This window comes from Etheostoma spectabile, chromosome 11 (genome assembly GCF_008692095.1).
Source record: "Etheostoma spectabile isolate EspeVRDwgs_2016 chromosome 11, UIUC_Espe_1.0, whole genome shotgun sequence".
Classification (NCBI taxonomy): Eukaryota; Metazoa; Chordata; class Actinopteri; order Perciformes; family Percidae; genus Etheostoma; species Etheostoma spectabile.
In genome coordinates, this window is record NC_045743.1 from 8,905,391 (window position 1) to 8,919,428 (window position 14,038).

General features: G+C 41.4%; 1 protein-coding gene across 4 annotated transcripts in view; it reads right to left on the reverse strand.

The window, feature by feature from the left end:
* Window positions 1-13,737, reverse strand: part of LOC116697613 (cytoplasmic dynein 1 intermediate chain 2) — a 16,719-nt gene extending 2,982 nt beyond the window's left edge. The window contains exons 1-13 of one of the 4 annotated variants that reach the window (XM_032528944.1): window positions 13,615-13,737; window positions 12,280-12,397; window positions 11,134-11,248; window positions 10,562-10,649; window positions 9,407-9,466; window positions 8,925-9,040; window positions 4,533-4,622; window positions 4,174-4,336; window positions 3,989-4,088; window positions 3,065-3,190; window positions 1,885-2,031; window positions 1,686-1,799; window positions 944-1,077 (exon numbers count right to left, since the gene is read on the reverse strand). In XM_032528944.1, the coding sequence (XP_032384835.1) occupies window positions 944-1,077; window positions 1,686-1,799; window positions 1,885-2,031; window positions 3,065-3,190; window positions 3,989-4,088; window positions 4,174-4,336; window positions 4,533-4,622; window positions 8,925-9,040; window positions 9,407-9,466; window positions 10,562-10,649; window positions 11,134-11,248; window positions 12,280-12,387 (1,361 nt within the window). In that variant the 5' untranslated portion in view covers window positions 12,388-12,397; window positions 13,615-13,737. Of the gene's footprint in view, window positions 1-943; window positions 1,078-1,685; window positions 1,800-1,884; window positions 2,032-3,064; window positions 3,191-3,988; window positions 4,089-4,173; window positions 4,339-4,532; window positions 4,623-8,924; window positions 9,041-9,376; window positions 9,467-10,561; window positions 10,650-11,133; window positions 11,249-12,279; window positions 12,398-13,614 lie in introns of all 4 variants that reach the window. The other 3 variants (XM_032528943.1, XM_032528942.1, XM_032528945.1) reach the window with 3 other exon arrangements.
* Between the last annotated feature and the right edge of the window lie 301 nt (window positions 13,738-14,038).

Sequence of the window (14,038 nt, forward strand, 5' to 3'; positions counted from 1 at the left end):
AAATGTCCTGACAGATTCAAGTGAGCATGCAAAATTTGATTTTTCAAAAGCAGCAGTTTGAATATAGATTTATGTACAAAGGGAACAAAGAAAATCCAAACAGTTAATACTCCTGTGCTTAATTAATTTGGGCATTACATTAAGCATGCAAGAAGGCACAGATACCTCTGACAGACGTATTCACATTAATCATTTACTTATATTTTGTTATTTCCAGCAGGGTGGCAAATGTGTCCTGCTATCCCTCAACCACATGTTGCAGAGCTGTTCATCAACTGAGGCCCTGATAATTAACGTAGAGAGGTAAATACTCAGCATGAGTGATGCTTATGCATTATTAACTGCAATGAGAGTATCATACCATTGTAAATGAGGTGGAAAATTATTCCCCCAATTACAAAGGTGATTCTGCTGTGCAAAACTTAGCAGCTATCCCCTCTCTGTGGACTCTGGGCATACTGCAGGACAGTTACTGTGAGGCTAACACGCTACTCAGTGGCAGCTCTGATTTAAGCCACATTTCTTTGCTTCTTCACCAGAGGACCAACCACAAAGAGTGTCTTAAATGAGAACATTGTGGGATGAACTGCAGTTTTAATTCTCCCCGAGAAGACTGACTGCAAACAAACTCTCACCCAGAGAACCATACTGAGAAGAGAAAAAAAAGACGGAAAAAATGATTTGTTTCCTCTGCATGTGTGCCCTGTTTATGTTGAGCGACCTTTACAAACACAACTGACAGGCGGAAAAGAAAAACAGGATGACTGGGCAGGAGTGAAACCTCAAAGAGCAGGAGATCAAGTGTTGGATTTGCGTTGCACTGGGAAGTGAGTGGGCTATATTTATTTGACACTCGGTCCGACGTGGGCCTAACAAGACGCCTTAGTTTCCTGGCGGTGTTCGGGAAGGACGCCAGGGGGCCGCGGTTTGCTTATGAACACACCTTCCATGACGACACGACATGTAGACAGAGCCGTCCTCACTGCCCACCACGAAATTGTTGACATCTCCAAGAGGGAAAGACATGGAGGTGACAGCTACAGCTTTGGACTGCTTGAACACCAGCTCCATGCTGTCCTGTGGAGGGGAGGCAACATGGAACAACATCTTTAACAAGCTCCCTGCTCAGGCTTTATGTTAACACACACTCTGCCAAGCACAACCTATAAAAATCACTTGACAGCTTATTAATATATAATCTAAATTCAACTAGCACTTTATAAAAAATGGAAGTCTGACATTGAGGTCTTGGCAGCACCGATGAAATGACACAGCTAGCAAAGTTAATTTCCTTGAAAGTGAAAAATGAGTTGCAGAAAAAAAGTCAGGGGAAATGCCAAACTGGAATGCTAAAAAGAAGGGGTCTGGCCAAAATGTTTGCCATTTAGTATGAAAGGGAGGGACAGGAAGTGTGTAGAATGTGAGACTAAAGAGACAGAAAGTACATAAAAATGTAAAAACTCAAAAAGCTAATAGCTTTAAAATGCAAGGTATTATTAATATGGCAATTCACAATTTTATGGTTACATATTTAACCCTGAATTGTTTATGTAATTTAGAAAAATTCCTCTGACAACCCATAGGAGAACACCCAGACCAGCCCAACCCCCCCTCACCCGCCCACCCACCCACCCACCACACCTCGCCCACCCACCCACACCCACACACTTACATACACACATTACCTGTGGCTGAGAGAGCATGTCCAGACTCCAGGAGCAAATCTTGCCATCAGTGGATATGCTAATCAGGTTGTGAGCATTCTGGGTGCCAACTACATTCACACAGTACACTGGGTGCTGCAAAGAGAATGAGGGAGACATGTTTACTCTTTTGCTGTGTTAGAATAAAGTATAAGCCCACTGTGTTGGTTGTTTAGTGTACCGTGTGTGCTGCTGCTGACAGCGGAGTCCTCTGCACCGGGGTCCTCCTGTTGCTCCTGTTGTCCCATAGTACAATCTGCCCTGAGTATGTGCCCCCCACCACAAGGTTGGGGTGGAACTTGGCAAACGCAGCCGACAGAACCGCAGACTGTCAGAAAGAGGTTAAAATGGAGAAAGGGTTAGGCAATGTTTAGCTTCTCTAGTGATGAAAAAGAACCTGTTTCTAGAGAGACAGCTCGGCAACAGGTCATTAGAAAAAACAATATGTCCAATCAAAAAGAGCAGGAATGCAGGCCCAAGATAGGTGTTGATTTAACTGTTTGATCATTTTGGACAAGGATGTAGTTTGTGGTGCTGCTCAACTGTATTTGCTGACAGATGATTCTATTATTTTGTCCACCGAATTTATTTGTGTAGACACAAACTCTCTAGGACTGTTATAAAAACTAAATGTTATAACCTTCATGCGAGACAGTTTTAGCAAGATAACCTAATAACTTGGCAGCAGAGAGTAATACTAAAGATGCAAAAAATGGAGAAATGTATTCATTCATCGCTTCACCTATCACAATCGTAGCTCAATATTTTTTCTAAAGGGACTTTTCTGGACAAAAATTGTGACACATGGTTCAGGAATATCTCATTATGAGCCAACTTTGAGGCACGGAGAAAACTGTGATCTCACTTCTGTTCAGTTTTATTCATCTGAGCAATACGCCTGCATCTACATCCGCTCTGTCGGCAACAGCATGTGTTTCTACTCAACTTGTCTTGGTGAAGGAGCCTCAGGGCAGGCATTATAATAAGGCTGGGCAGAGCAGAAGAGCTGTGCTGCTCTCCCTGCTAGCTTGTCTGAACACAGGGCCCTTGTTTGGATTCACATGATAACAAGCCCTGCCCCACACACTTAATCCTGCTGCAGCGCTTGGATTCCATTCAAATCCTGCACCACAGGTCTTCTCAGGCGCCTCACGAACATGTGTTTGCGGAAAGATGTGGTGGAGGTGGATGCCAGTATGGTGAACTCACAATGTGGATGAAGGCGGGGAGGAGGATAGACGGGGGAGCAAACAGGGGTTGGTTGGCGGTGTTCCACGCTTGTCATGGAAGTAGCCACCCGTTAGGACGTGGGGAGGACGTGGGGAGGGGGTGGAGGAAAGAAGCAGAAAGGCGTCGGGTACCTGACAGTGGAAGATGTACTCCGGTGTGGCCTTCTTGTACTTCATGTTCCATACTAAGGCCACGCCGTCTGGCTCGTGAGGAGCGTCCTGGTTGTTGTTGTATGAGGCAACCAGGAGTTCAGGATACTGGTGAAAAAAAAGAAAAACGAAATTCAGCCCAAATGAATGTCGGAGGGGAAGCAGACATGCCCCCCAGGCTTGGCTCCATGTGGAAAAGCCTCGCCTGCCCTGTGTGGTGCTGCTGAATGCCTTAAAGAATGAGTAACCTTTCCTCAAGATTTATGGCTTGTTTAATTAGCCCTACCCCCCTTAAGCACTTTGGTAAATTGGATTTTTAATTCCCTTCTTAATTTAGACAAAAAGCTATGTTTCTGAGATCGCTGAAAAGAACAACAGAGGACTAAAACAGATTAAAACTAAAACTCATTGAGAATCTAAAACTCACTGAAGTGCATATTAGAAACACAGACAGAGAATGACTACAGAAACACTACCCGGATGTAAACAAACCATTAACCTCTGCTGCTTGTAATACTTGATCTGAGATCTAAAGTTTGTTAAATCAGAATTTCAAATCACATGGGTATGGATATCACTCTGAGCTGGTAAATACTGTGAACAAAGAGTTGGTGTTCAATCTCTGTCAAAAGTCATTGCAGAATCATGCATAAAATGACCTTAGACACCAGCGGAAACAAATCATTATGGCCCCCGACTGAGTGACAATGTGTGGGACATAACTTACTTTTCCTGAGGGACTTGTGGCGAAAAGTAAATGCTGTCAAACTCAAGCAATGTAATCATAAAGCATTATGGCTGTGCAAAGCTAAGTTGTTTCAACAGCCAATTAGCAACACTTATGCCCATATTACTAACACAATAAATTGATTTTTTTTTTAGGAAAAAACAAACAAAAAAATAGACCTGAAGGGACCAGTCCAGGCAGGTGACGACACGATGCTTGGACCAGCGCTCATCCATGAACTGCCTGTTGAGGGAGAGCTTTGTTCCGGCCTGAATTTCACTGGGGGGAAACAAAGCAACAAAAATCAATAAAAACACTTCAAAAACCAATTACCGTGTTTGTTTTTTAGTTGTCCAACTATTACCCCTCCTTCTCCTCCAGGTCACGGCCGCTGTAGTCAAAAAAAAGGTCCACATGCTCTGATAGAGCCCGCTCAATAATGCGAGTGCTGTGGTCGAAGAAATTCACAAACTCTTCAGAGTGTAGGATCTGGAGTTTTTCCTCCTCAGTCAGCTCGTGGGGGGGTGCTACACAGAGAAACAAAAACAAACTGAAATGTAGTAGGGATCCCTGCTGCTCATCTCCATTATGATAAAGCATTTGATGGACTGCTTTACAGGAATAAAAATATCTTTGTATGCTGCAATATTAATAGAAAATCCCTAGAAAAACCTGGCTCAGTTTGTATTGTACACTTAAGTATTGTCAGTTGTAGTAAAGTACCTTCCTCCTCCTCCTCTTTCTGGTCCGGTTTCTCAGTCTGAGTCTCCACTACCGGTTGAGGTGCAGCAATTTCTTCCTCTTCTTCCTCCTCTGTTGTTTAGAAATTGAACTATGTTAAACACTGTAAAAAACATTGAGTTAGGAAAAAAAAAAACATCTCTCTAAATCAATATATTCCCACACAAGAAATTTTTGACCAAGCTTCAAATGTAAACATCAAATTGAAAGTTACAAAATTCGCTTAACGAGCGATTGTGCCTCCATACAAACGTTTCATCCTTTTGGTCACCACATCTTTTCACCTCCATTATTTTTCCAATAAAAGCTCCACCCAGAGATAATAGGCCCAGCTAAAGACTGATTTTGTATCTCTGCCTTGCATTTGTTTGGTTTGTCAGCACAATGTTGCCTTTCAAAAAGAACCCTGCTCCTCTAAAGCAGGGAAGTTTGTCATTTGTGTTAAACGGACACAGCGCAGCGGGTGTCTTGTTGTCATAGGGACCCCTAGCTTTTCCCAACTGTTAATGAGACTCTAGCCATTCAATAGAAAGTCTAGCTGTCAGTGTAGCTGTTTCCTCTGCAGCAGGTTGCCCCCTTCTAGGCCACAGGGCAGCGGGGCAGAGGGTGTAGAGCAGCTGCCCAAGCCCGTCCCATTGGTCTGGCCAGATGACGGCATGGTGCAAAAGCAGATGGTGATGCTGGGATTGTCTTGTGCTCTTCAGAGGTGGCATGGAGATGGCACAGAGGTTTTCCGCCTGGCTGCCCCGAGACAAGCTTCTCACTGAACAGCAAGCCTCTGCAATTACCATCCTAGCAGGAGGTCCTGCAACTCCTATTCAACCTCAGAGAATGTACGACAAAATACAGGCCAGACCAGCTGGCAAACTGCACACCGGTTCTACCTCAAAGAAGATGAACACGCTTTTTCAAAACACATCTCTTAGTGATTGTATATAACCTATGCTTTCAGTGTAAAATATAATAGCAAAAGCAGGACAAAACAGATTCAAGACAGATTCAGATTCTTCAAGCCTTTATCTTGGTATAAGCCTTATAGTTAATCTAAGACAACACCGCATGCCAGAAGTTCCTTCCTACTGGGATAATCTAAATGATAATGTCATCTGTCACTTTGTCCATGAAGTGATTTATCCCCTTTCCTAGATGGAGGTTTGGGGAAGAAGGTTATTGGGTGCACTGATGAGTTTACAGAACTGGGTTGATGACACAAGGCATTTCAATGTACGGCCATACTCTGCAACCAACAGGAGAAGGTTAAAATCTTTCCTTTCAAGGGCCTCAATCAGGCTTAAAGGAAAACAGTAATCACTGTCTTTCAACTAGTCTCGGCTGTGCTCGTCAGCCCTTTCCCTGGTGAGGCAGCCAGAGCAATCAACCTGCCAGGCATTAGGAGCGGATAGACAATCTGAAAATAAAGGGTATAATGCACCTGCCAGCCAAAATGGCCATTTGGAGAAAAGCTAGTGATCCTGGTGACCCTGCTGTAGGGGGGTATTTGCGCCCAGCGATGGGTGGGTGGGTGGTGGTGGAAGGGGGTGGTGGAAGGGGGTGGTGGTGGTGGTGGGGGGTGGGGGGGGGGGGGTTGCATTTAACAGAATTCACCCGGATCACCGATGTCCCATACACTGACACCTCCTCTCAAAGCAGGCTCAATTATGGCTTTTGTATCACTTAAGAAATAAAAGCTTTTTAGGGGGAGGAAGACAGGAAAGAGGGGTAGGCGGTAATCACAGTTCTTAGTCAATAGACAATATATTATTGCAAACATAGTATGCAGCCAGTGATGTACAAAGTATAAAACTAAATAACATTTGCTCTCCGCTGCAGGTGTCTTCCACTTTCTATATGTCCCTGCACAATAAGGGTCTGACTTCAGCACATGCAGCAGGGTTTTATATCCTCTGCCTGCCTGTATAAAGGCTAACAACAAAAGAAGACAAAACACTATGGATACATACACCCACATACTCACAAATATGTGCACTATAATTATAAAAAAAAAAAAATGTAAATAGGCTGCAAGGCAAATAAATACAAAGACATCTGCAGTCAGACTTCTGTCAATCTTGTAACACTTTTACGAGACTTAGTCATCTGTAACACAGGAGTCTTTTCTTTTCAACGTCTTCAACATGGTTACACGTCTCTAATGACACTGATGTCTCAAGATCACAAGCAGGCCGACGGTAAGCAGAAATCCAAAACCATCACTCTCCTACTGAAGAAAAACGTCCGTCATAGATATATACAAAAATATTATATTGTTAAATGAGATTGAGAACAAAAGCAGGTTGTAAAGGTGCAAATACTCGCATACACTCGCATACTTACAAAAAAAATATTCTATTCTAATTTTCCATTTAAAATGATTAGCTACTGTATGACAGAGGGATACAATAGATGTTTAAAACTACTAATCTTCAAGTGTATAAAGGCTGACCATGATTACAAGTGGCACTTCAAACAAGAAGGCCATTGAGGGCTTTTGTGATAAAAAAAAAAGTTTTGACCTGCCTCTGAATTCAGTGATTAAAACAATTGGATTCAATTAAATATTAGATTTACTAAACTGCTCTACATACTCATATGCCTGACAAGCCTTTTTAAACACTGCACCAGACCAACCACTCCACACACACACCACCACTCCCCAACCTCCAACCATATCTTACTCCATAATTATAGCCTCTTGTTGAGAAGTGCATACTGATGCTGCATATTACCTAATGGTGCAGTCTGGGAATATTGCAGCGACGGCACAGAAATTCACCAATCTTATTGAAAAAAATGCATCTACGTTGTCCCACGGTCCCAAATAAAGATTAAGGAAAATTAATGTCAGAATTGTTATATACAGTAGATATCTGAGAGATTTCAAAGACTGTCCAGTTCATCTTGTGTGGTAAAATGACGCAATACTGTCAACAGCTTATAACCCGATGATGGGTTCTCCTTGACTGTTCAGGCAGCTTTTTTTGGATCAATAGGACAGGTAATGTTCAAACGCTTTAACTCCTTTCTCCAACATGTCTAGCGCACAGTGTGGGAACCCTCGGTTTGCAGCAGTCGGGGCACCGCAGTCGCTCCCTCTAATGCCACCGCCTGCTGACCTTGAGAGTGCTGCGCCGTTGCCTCCTTTTGACAACATGATAAATCGCTCAATCAGAGAACATGCCTGACGCCACCCCACACATCAAAAATGCGCCGAGGGGAGCAAGCTGGGAAGGGGATGCCGTCTCATCGAGTGCCAGAAGTGATGGTGTGAAAATGCACAATGTCACTGAGTGTGTTTTGTTATGTGCCTGTTCGGTGAAGGGAGAAGACAGGGAAGCGAAGGAGTTGATGAAATGATTACATAGTGGCAGAGAGGGGAAGGGGGCCTAGTGTTGAACAGCTGGCAGAAACCATCGTTGTTTAACACAGTTTTACAATGCCCAGTAGAGTCCAGAGTAAAGAGCGATGAGGAACAGGGAGATGCTCTTCATCCTTCACTAGTTCTGCTCAGATTTCCACAAAATCACACAATTTTATCTTGCTCATGCTGCATGCCACCTCCGGATTTACTGAACATCACCTGATGGGACAACAACAAGCAATCCCTACAATGTTTAAAATCCTTACCAGGCTTTTAAGGCTGCTTAAAAAGATGTGTTAACTGATGCAAATAAATTGAGCAAAAGGCTAAAAAGACAGATTCATTCCTAAAGTTGCAGTTGGAGGTAATGTAGGATTGTTCTGATATTTCTTTGGCAAAAAACAAACAAAAAAACACAAAACAAAAAACTCATCAGGATTTCAGTTGAGCACATTAATTACCATGTTATTACATAAATTAACCAAGAACAAGCAATTGCATATTTCATGGAGCATGTGTTAAACTCATGATGGTAGTAGTGAATATTCTCTTTGGCCAACCGCATAAAAACTCCAGTGCAGCAATTACATACATGTCAACATGCGTCAGAGGCAGTAAGCAGTCATATGTGCAGTGCTTCATATCTTCCCCCTCAATCGCATTTCTCCTTCCTGTCACTGGTTTTCTCATCCTGTTCATTAATTATACCGAAGCAGTTAGTTGTGAGGTTCAGAGGAGCAGGGCTTGTCTGACTTTAATCTCTCCTTTGACTTCTTATGTTTCCTGGGCCTCATTTTTTTCTTTACTTTCATCTCAAATCAAATCTTTTCCACTCGTTCACTTCCGTTACCCACGGATACAGCCTTCCCTGTTATGAAGAACTCTCCATAGGTGGTGTACCATTCTTGCAGCAAAATGTTTGTTAGCAAAGAAGCTATACATTTTAATGGTTCATGTACACAGGAGGTTTGTCCATTTTTTGATAGTTTACTTATGTAACAATATATGAGAATCACCTTCTTTTTGCTGAGTCATGACAGGTGTCTGGGTCTCTTTTGTGTAGGACACAGTTTCACGTGGAGGAAAGTCCACTTGTGTGACTTTGGCCATTCCCAGTTTTGGAGTTCCACGCCTAAAAGCACAGGACAACTCAAACTTTGCACAGCTCACTTTCACCACAAAAAAAAATACAAAAGAGTAAGTGTTATCACTGTGCTCATCTGTTTCTGTAACAATTTCCACCTCCTTGCAAGTGAAATCAAAGTAAGTAAATGAGTGTTTCATGGGATGGCAGAGACTTCAGATTAGTTTAACAACCATTGTGGATCAATTAAAAGGTTCTGCCTGACCACTCTTGCATGCACGACTTGACTGTTTCCCTGGACTGCATTAACTAAATAATAATGACTGAATAATGACTTTGGAAGACAAAGTAATCATGCCATAGATTGAGAGAAGGGAAAATGACCAGGAAAGGAGAGAAGAGAGTGTCCAGTACCGCAGCTCAGAATCAGAGTGAAGTTGAAGAGTGGACGGGTCAGAGTCCCAGTGCAGAGTCCTGGTTAGTGTCACAGCAACAAGGCAGCATTAGTGAGAGAGAGACAAGCCAGCACAAATGAGGAGAGGAAATAAAGTTAGCATTATGGCACACAACATGCTGATCGGATCCTATGTCACAAATCACTTACATTTGCATGTCATCAAAATACACTTAAAACGGGATCTTTTTCAGTTCCAGCTAATATCGGCCTGCACAAAGCTCAGAGATGAAAGAATGTATCTGCTTAAAATGCATGGACACACAGCCTCTTAGAGTGAGATGACACAGGGTGTAATGTGCAGCCTGTGGGGCTGATACAGCCAGAACTGTGTCACACCAAAGACTCTGAGTGTTGTGCAAACAGAGAGGGAGGGAAAAAGAGAACCCTCAGGGAGAAAACATGACCTCCATGTGTGTAGGAAATGGCCATGCTGGTGAGGGAAATGAGTCAACACGTAGGGGGAACAGCTCCCTGGGCCTGGTGGGACACTGGGGGAGCTTGAGTTTCAGCCCAGGGAAGGGGCTCTAATTAGGGGTTAAGAAGTCCCCCAGGCATCACAACAGCCTGCTGTTTTATTGTTAATTTAGGATTGTCTTAATTCAATGGCACACAAATGAAATAAACACGCCCTCAGTTGGCATGAACATTTCATTATTCACTGACTAAAGGATTTTAGCTTTTGCTCAGTGTAATCATGCTTTAAATATATTCATAGCCTTTGTCTGGAGTTGAAAGTGATGCAGAGCTTATAAAAACAAAAAGAGACATTTTTCTAAGCAATATTCAAAATACTTCCAAACTAATTTGCTGTACAACACATCTGCAGTTTAAGTGACAAGGACGCTGAAATTACTTTCTTCCTGGCACAAGCATAGCTGAGCAAATATAGAGCACACAGCAAACATTTTGAGAAGACATGTAAAACTCAATAAAGCAAAAAACAGGTAAACATTTTGCCTCAGGTGGAGTAACTGCCATTAATTCTTCATGAAGAGAGATGTTGGCATTGTTTCCCCACTTGTAATGTACTGTACTAGAAACGGGGGGGAAGTTGTGCTACTCAAACAAACTGTTGCTGAAGAGTGTGCGAGTGTGTGTGAGTGTGTGCGTACCTGGGTCCCACGGCTCCATCAGAGTCTTGGCTCCCTGCTTCACTTGGTGTGCCCACCGATTTGGTAGTTGGAGAGATGGGAGGAGGGACTACATAGCAAGACAGACAATAATCATCTGTTACAGTGTGAAAAGATATTCACAACAGAGAACAAATGCATCCATGCTGAATTTTATTAATCTTAATGTAGATTTCCTGATGGCTACATGTTAGTTAGCATGCTGTGATGTGTGTAAAGCCTTGACATTAAACAAGTTAAATATGCACATCAGTCTGTATATAACAAACGTAAGCTGTTGCAAGATCAACACATGCAAAGAAGCTTTAATAACAACTACACTGACTTTGTCTTTATTAAATTAATGTTACTGTTTAATGTTTACTTGAGTAATACACAAAAAGCTCTGATATTTTTCATTTCTGTTTCTGGTTTGTCTGCATCCTGTGAGACTCTTCAGGATTTTCTAATGGATCTCTTCTGCCCCCTGTTGTTGGCTACGTGTCAGTGGTCTAACAATCTAAACTTAACTTGTAAGTAAATTTGTACAATCCGACAGGTTATGTAAAACATACCAACAGGAGTTTCTGAGGTTATGCCCATACTCTGTAGAAGAGCCTCAGCCTCACGTCTTTTTTTCTCCAGGTCAGAATCATCTTGGTGTTGCGCAGCCTCTTTAAATTGGTCTGCCTGGAAACATAATTGTTATTGCAATCTCTAAATATCCACATTGCATTGCTGTGATCTCAAACAACTAAGTGGACACAATTTTAACTTGTTGTAAGTTTTCTGATTTCTAGCTCTGAGAGACTCTGAGTGCATATTTTAGCATAGTAATTTACTGACTAATCGTTATTAATTAATTACAATTAGTGCCAGAATATCTAACTAATGTCCAAGAATAGAAAATGCCAAGTGCACTAGAAGACGCTAGTCAATGTAAAATGCATTGGCTATAAAACATAAAACGGCACAAATATGAAATCCTTGATGACAGAAGTAGGATATTTTTTTTTGTATCTCAACATGCACACAATATGGGTCATTGGAGAGATTTTTAAATGATGTATACATCTCACAGCTAATTTTGCAATAAAAAAATGTCAACTGATCGGCATTTCATTTACAAGTGAACTTAACAAATACAAACTAGTTATCGTTATAAATGTTTTATAATCTATACTCTACATCTTTGTAAGAGTCTTTGCAACCTGTTTTGTACGTCTGTCAACATAATCAGTTGTCTTGGGCTCTAATCTGCATTTGACTCAGATACAAATAGTGGCCATCAGAATCAGCTTTAATTTAAAGTATGTGTGAGCATAGCACATACAAAGAATTTAACTCAGGCTTTTTGTTTTTGTTGCTCTCAAAGTACATACACAGAAATAGTCATTAGGCTAAAACCAAGCACATCAAAGCTGAACAAGATAAGCATAAACATTTGACTACTATGTATAGACGGAAGCAGGTATATAAAAAAAGTGTATAAATACATATAACATACACATTATGTACAATGTTCAATGACTAGTTGCAGCATATGGACTACCGATACTCACAAAAATTAAGTTTAGGGAGATCATTAGCATTTTAATCGAAAAATTATTTTTGCAATGCTCACATTGAGCCATTAATGGTTTTGATGCTGTTTACTCTCCATATTCATTTGTGTATTTAAAATCCGAAAATATGCAAAGCATTTACAAAATGTTAAATACCGCTTGCTTCTTGCGCTCCTCCTCCTTCCTTTTCTTCTCCTCTCTGATTTGTGCCAAGCGTTGCTTCTTTCTTTCAAGCTCTGCTTTCAGCTCACTTTTGTCCGACATGATGCCACAGCTGTTTACAAAAAACATTTTTGTTTTTCTACGTGTTTCAATGAGAATACATTGGGGAAAAAATCGTATTTTTAAGACTTAAGTATTAGATTGTTTCCGACACCGATCCCAGTATAGGTAAAGCCTCCAATAATGCCTAAAATGCTGGTATCGGTGGATAATGCGAGCTCATGCACCGAACTCTACCACCTAGTTTAACCTTAAAAAAACACTTTAAAAATAGTTTTTATTTTTGTTCTTCTCCCGTCATGGCTGACTGTCAAACTAGATGATAAAAGGAAGTTCTATGGCGTTCATTCTCTGTATGCATTTCTTTGTTTTACAGTGTTTACCTGAGCCAGGTCCTACACAAATGCTAGCAATCATTTCACATCCAATTTATTTATATGTATAGTTTAATATGATATACTATTTTTCTAGGTACCCGACAGCTGATGCTCTCAGCTTCAGCACCACCTTGGGCAGCAATGGTGACAGCTAACATTTGTTACACAACCTCACCGCCATAGCACTTAAAATGACCATCCAACAGTGTTTTCTGTCTTCTCTGCAGCTGAGGGAGTTAAACATCTTAGCTGTTCGGAGACATATTTACTCTGAAACTCTACATGTAGCCAGTCATTGTCAGCCGGCTAACAAGAGAGCCCCACCCTACTACTGTGCACACCCGGTTAGCTTAGCACAGGGTTATCCTGTCCGGTTCAGCCACTTCTCCCTGGTCCTTATCCGCTTGCTGTATACGCGTTCAAACTACAAGCCTTCTCCATGTTAATATGTTGTTTCATTTTACTAACAGCACCGTAGTTTAATAGAAAACACCCAACGTTAGCATCGAATCGGCCTGTGCCGCTGCTAGCCTTCCTTGTTCCAAATGGCTACATATCTAGCTTAGCCATCCTCGTTGTATATTTAATTAGTGATTCAAACACACATAGTTTGACGTAATTCAAAGTAAAAAAAGTTTTTCGGGTCATAAAATGTGCCTTACTCTATTCGATAGATGATTTATGGTTGAAGATGAAGCATTAGCTTGATTGGGTTAGCAAATAGCTAACGTTACAACTGTCTACCGGACCTTAGTCCGGAGTGCTGTCATTCGCTTTCAACTCCGCACAATGAATAAAGCGCAATGGGCTACGAACACAGCGACGAATACAAATCAATGTTACAAGTGTGTGATACTATGGCTAACATGACATTGCTGTGTAGATTACAAACCTTAAAGCAGGTTTTCGACCTGACACCAAATGCCAAACGCTAGCTACAACAACCACAGCCAAAACAAACGGGCTGCCAACACAACTACGGGAACTGGGAAGAGCCAAAAAGAAGCACTTCGCTTTGATGTAACTGTGCTGCTGTCATCTGAGGTCAAAGAAAGTGTTTTGAGCTTGATTAAACCTAAAAAAAAAGCAGCGTTAATAGTGTCAATACAAGTCTGGACATAGTGCCTAATGATAGTGGTTGATATTGTGAATGAATGTTGCACTATTATTTTTGAGAGACATTACCATAAAACAATAACAAGAAATCAGAGCACTAACGTTAAATGTGATAAACAACCACAAAGTGGTGCTCATTATTGTTTTTATTGTTGACTATGTATGAATATTTTTCATGTTGTCTATAAACATATTTCTAA